The sequence below is a fragment of the Paralichthys olivaceus genome, chromosome 16 (genome assembly GCF_024713975.1).
Source record: "Paralichthys olivaceus isolate ysfri-2021 chromosome 16, ASM2471397v2, whole genome shotgun sequence".
Classification (NCBI taxonomy): Eukaryota; Metazoa; Chordata; class Actinopteri; order Pleuronectiformes; family Paralichthyidae; genus Paralichthys; species Paralichthys olivaceus.
In genome coordinates, this window is record NC_091108.1 from 11265825 (window position 1) to 11271346 (window position 5522).

At 41.3% G+C, this 5522-nt stretch overlaps 1 protein-coding gene across 1 annotated transcript; it reads left to right on the top strand.

The window, feature by feature from the left end:
* Positions 1-406: 406 nt before the first annotated feature.
* Positions 407-4252, top strand: LOC109640758 (zona pellucida sperm-binding protein 3-like). Its single transcript, XM_020104937.2, has 8 exons — positions 407-863; positions 1646-1761; positions 1881-1984; positions 2093-2270; positions 2367-2484; positions 3275-3360; positions 3450-3718; positions 3946-4252. Exons 1-8 carry the CDS (start codon positions 465-467, stop codon positions 4050-4052), a joined length of 1377 nt encoding a protein of 458 aa, XP_019960496.2. The 5' UTR covers positions 407-464; the 3' UTR covers positions 4053-4252.
* The last annotated feature ends 1270 nt before the right edge of the window (positions 4253-5522 follow it).

The following is a 5522-nucleotide window of genomic DNA, read 5'->3' on the forward strand; positions in this document are numbered from 1 at the left end:
CTTGTCTAACCATACCATATCATGCCATGTCTTATCTTATCTTAGTCCAAAGGGCTCAGGTCAGGATAACCTCAGATATTTGCCTCTTTATGACTCATCCTCATACATATTGATCTATTTATTAGGTGAGAATAGAATTAACTGATATACGATTACAGTGACATCTAGTGGACAACAGCACATACCGCATGTAGATTGACCAAAGCATCACAATATAAACAAAAGGTATAAACAGTCACGTGTAGTCAGTTTAAATTACATATGTATATAAACAAGATCGAATCACTTTTCTTCGTGCTGATTAACCTCACACAGTAATGTGGATGTGCAGTTCTGTGTAAGTTTGGTGACTGTTGGTTCAGATCAGACCAGGTGTGTGTGAATGGCTCATTTCAATCAGGGGAGGTGACTTAAACCTGAGCTCATGTCGGACCACGTGTCTTCCAGAGCGTTCGAGCCCGAGGATGGCGCCAAACCTGCGGACAACCACTGCTTCTTCTCCCTGGTGGATCATCGTCCTCATCTCAGTCTCCACGCTCGCAGAGAGCCAGTTAGTGCACAACAACCTCAGCCCCACCTGGAGCCACAGCTACACCCGGCCCGCGGTGTCTGCGGCCCAACAGCAGCAGCAAAGCCCGGAGCTCGGTGCGCGGCCTCGGCCTGTGGTGGTCAGGTGCCATCCGGACTCCATGGAGGTCGTGGTGCAGGCGGACTTGTTCGATACGGGCCTCCAGGTGGACGGCAGACACCTGCGGCTTGGTTCGGACCCAGCAACCGAATACAGTGCGTGTAGCGCGGCCCAGTCAGGAGAGGCCGAATTTACCATCCGGGCCCATCTCATGGACTGTGGCATCAAACTCTCAGTAAGCATCGTGCTGTGTTTATGGACATCCAAGTGTGTGGTTGTAGAAATGTGTTACTCGTGTTTGTGTAGGTTCAGACGATAATTATATCAAGATAAAAATGTTGATCAGTCACTATTGATAATTATAACGATAAATGAAAGAATCAGTTTTGTCATGTTGAGATAACTGGGATATGTTTGTACTTTGATCGTGCATCTCCTAATCTAGATTCTTAATGTCAATTTAACCAAGACAGTGTTTATACTAGTCGATAATTACTGTGATCATTGTTAGTATTTTTTAAGTATAAAGATCCAAGCACCTTCGGTGATGGTCTAAAGACAGAATCAACTTCATTATATCTAATTATGTTCCTACAACTGGGAGTCGTTGTCACTTTTATCTTGATTCGGTACAATAAGTATAAACCACTGATTGCATGGCCACTTTGTAAAGTGGGTTTTTAGTGGATGGATTTTTAGCAGTTACACCCTTTCTTCAGTGAGAATAACTTTGCACCAGCTTTGCAAAATTTGAGTCTTATCAATGATGTTATACCACCTCAATGTGGAATTAGTGTTATGTTATTGGACTTCTCATATATTGATGACAATTATATTGCGATAGTTATTCATATTATTATCTATTGCCCACCCCTGATAGACACTTTCAGACACTTTCAGACAACAGTTGTGGATATCTCATATAGCCCACTGTAAAATGACCATGCGGTGTTGAGGTAATTTAACTTTATGTTGCTGAGTAGAAAATGCTGAAAAACGAACACAATTCTTCTCCAGTCGACCAAAGAAAAGATCATCTATTCTACTACTCTCATCTACTTGCCTGAACCTTCCCCTCATGTTTTGCATCGATTGGATGGTGCAACAATTCCAGTTGAATGCCATTATGAGAAGTAAGCACAATAATTTTGACACAGTCGGTTGTGTGTATTGTTGGATGCAGTTTCTTGAATGATTTCTAATAATGCTTAGACTGAATCTTGAGGTGATGGACTGACTTGTCTACTTTCAGGAGGTATGCTGTGGATGGCATTTCTCTGCAGCCCACCTGGATTCCTCTTGTTTCCACAACCTCAGCTGAAGACCAGATCGATTTCAATCTGCGAATCATGACTGGTAAAAAAAAATGTCTGTTTTTTGTCCAGGAATCTTTTGTAGTCTCATGAACAATTAACTTTGAGTGACAATGTTTTTATTTAATATTTATTATTATCATTATTTTAGAAGACTGGCAGTTTGAGAGGGCATCGTACTCATATTTCCTGGGTGACCGCATTCACTTTGAAGTCTCGGCCATCCTTGGTAACCACATGCCCCTGCGAGTCTATGTTGACCACTGTGTTGCCACAGCAACCCCTGATGCAGAGGCAAAAATAAAATACGACTTTATTGAGCATTATGGGTGAGTGCCATGACCACAGTTCATCCATAAAATACCTGATTGCAGTTTCTGTCAACAGCATTTCAATATTTGTTTTTTCCTTTGCTGCTACAACAGGTGTCTTACTGATGCTTACCTGACAAACTCCAGCTCACATTTCTTACCAAGAGCTGAGGAGCACAAGCTGAGATTTCAGCTGGATGCATTCAGGTTTTACCAAGAGCCCAAAAACCAGGTCAGTTGCCTTTCCTTTCTATTGTTCTATCAAAGTCCCACTCCGGTAGCTTAATACACCCCCCTAAAACATTTCTTTTTTCTCAAAATTATATATTCAAATGGTTAGTCATGAAAAAAAAAATCCCCCAATGCCTTAAAAAGACTTGAATGTAACTAAACCTTCCTCATGTCATGACTGGGATTTATAAATATGCTAATATGGCCCCGCCCTTGCTCCCCATCTCTCCACCCTCCCAATTCACCTGCAGTTGAGGAGCCTTTTCCAGCTACTGAGCTCCACCTACAAGTTGACATGATTGGTTTTCTTGCTATTTGACATCACAAACCCTGGCTGTCTGAATTTTGTATTTACCAGCATGAGTTTACTGCACTGTTACAGCCTAGTCAAAAATACGCGAAGAAGTTCACAAAAGTTGAACCACTTCTTCCAACAGAATAACACCGAAAAATAAAATAAAATGCCTCCATACTGCTCCTGTGATGTCATCCAAGTGTCTGTTAGCCCTGACATTCAAATTCCACTCCAAACAGCATTATTTACATCATGTTTTTAGCCTTAATGTCCGCTGTTATCCTCCTAGCCCGGAGTCACATTTGTGCACACACACCACACACAAGGTCTCACCCAATTAACTGCAGCTTTTGCAAGGTTGCTGATCTTGTATCGGCAAAGTGGTGAGTAGATGAGTGAATTTGAATTATTGGGTGAACTATCCCTTTTAAAGTTTTCTTTTTTTGTATATGAGGCCTAAAAGTAGTTTTGTATTTCACACTAATCACTCCCATAGGTCTACATAACCTGCTACGTGAAGGCTGTTCCTGTCACATCAACTGTCAGCTCACAAAACAGGGCCTGCTCTTTGATTGAGAACAGGTAATCTGTTAAACTATTGAGTTTCATAGTCAGCGTGGTCAGTTAAGTGTCATAGTATTATCTAATTAGAAAATTCCCTCCTTGTCCAGATGGAGGTCAGTTGATGGGAATGACCAGGAATGTAGAAGCTGCGACATCTCCCACCGGATTGAGGAGCCTCCACTCACCGAGGCCCCCAAAGCTATCGCCAGCTCACAAGCCTTGTCCAACATGATTCCACAGGAAAGTTCAGTCCAGAACAGACCTGAACAACCCCCAGCCAGTTACATGCGTTTCCGACCAGGAGTGCAGGTGAGGCAGCTCGACAGACCTCAATCTTCTGCGAGATTAATGAAGAGAGGAACAGAGCAAAATGCAGGTGAGTACAACAGATAGTTTGCAAACTGAATTTTTACTTTTCAATCAATCTATAAGTAATTCAAACTCGTGTACTGTATACATCTCACGTAAAGACTCTTTTTTTTTTCCCCCCCCACCCTCCAAATATTCAAGCTGCAAACTAAACAGTGACATCTAAGTGATTGTGAGTGCATTTGAAAAAGGTTTTCATGTTTTTAATGACACCTTATATGATTTGTATTTCAGAAAGAACTCTACACCTGGGACCCCTCAGTGTGCTCCCATCCAGCAAATCTGTATCAAGGCCAACAAATCCAAGAACTATGCTTTCACCAAAGAACAAGACCACCTGACACTGAGGGTGGTACACTGGAACAATAATTCCACTGCTGCCGTGAACAGGTCAACATCATTTGAATCTCACCTTACTTGAAATCATTTTTCCTGCAAATTTTCCTTTTAAGCATTTTCAATGTAACCATTTTTATGTACTTCAAATGGTATTTATTATTTTTATAGTTATTTTCTGTAAAATAAATATTACCACATAAAACCTGGTGCTTTTTTTTTTTATCTGCCTTGTGTAAGAACATGACCATTTTCTCCATGATTTGATATCTGATCTTTACAAAATTCAACATCCGGTAGTTCTTGGCCAAGAACTCGATATGGCTTTAGCAAACAATTTAATTTGTATTGGATTTTAGGCACTCAGACTCATTAGGCCTGAGCAGCAGAGGGATGTGTTGTGTGTTTGTGTGAAACATCCAGACATCCACTGAATATATTCATCAAACAATACAGGATATTTTGAACAGAGGAGAAAAGTATACATGCTATTAGGGAGTACTTCCCTCCATTACCACCCACAACCTACTCATCATGTAGTCGTTTAATTGATTAATCATTGTGAGGAATACATAATGGCATATAAAATGCTTGCTCTTCTTGTCATATCCAGTAAAACAAGACCCATTTCTTTATAATAAAGGCCTACTGTTGATGTTCTATCAAAATTGTATCCTTTGAGTAGCTTTTGTTCCTTCACTCAGTTCTAACTTTAAAGACAGAGTTGTGATTTAAGCATGTGCTGTAAAACTGCTGTTTTGCATGTGTTGCTGCAGTCTACCTATAGGTTTGGATACAGGGGTAGCACTTTCACTTTGCATCATATACGGGCTGCCCATCATCTGACATGGACGGAAACCAAAATATTGCAAGCTTTTAAGTGCTGAACTGACTTGACCTCCTGATCCACATTACGCAGTATTAATATTGCAAGTGGAAATGGATCTTTGTGCTGTTGCCAGGTGGAACATTTTTAGTTTAGTTGTGTCAGCACCACGGACAGCGACCCTGGTTGTTTTCCCATCCATGAAACAATGAGGCCTTGTAATGTCCCCTCCAGTCTTTATAATGAATCAGAGGTCATTTGTCAGAGCTTCCCACGCGACTAAGCGATTTCCTGGGCGCCTGTCAAATAATAGGCCTCTAGATATAATAACCTACTGTGTTTACGACTTGCTTGATGGCACCATTATACCTGCTAAGTGCATAATAAGTCCTGGGGAAACTGAAGGACACTTAGGAGTTAATGCCATGTTTGTTAGAATATGTGTACGTTGCAAAGACAGTACATGCACATTCAGCTTACTGTGCTTTTGTGAATACTCAGTCTGAACTACTCGATGTGTTCGTTTCCCTTATTTGTTCCCTGTTTGTGCGTCCTCTGTCATGCTTGCGCGCTGCTTGTGGCTCTGCGTCAGCCTTCCAACCAGAGCATCCTCAAGAGATTCGTCTCGCCAGCATCCTGTTTCTCCCAA

Bases quoted from the DNA above. Each gene is read 5' to 3' on its own strand.
- LOC109640758 (XM_020104937.2), top strand. From the start codon at position 465: ATGGCGCCAAACCTGCGGACAACCACTGCTTCTTCTCCCTGGTGGATC. The intron at 864-1,645 runs GTAAGCATCGTG...ATTCTTCTCCAG, and splicing joins ACTGTGGCATCAAACTCTCA to TCGACCAAAGAAAAGATCAT. The intron at 1,762-1,880 runs GTAAGCACAATA...GTCTACTTTCAG, and splicing joins GTTGAATGCCATTATGAGAA to GAGGTATGCTGTGGATGGCA.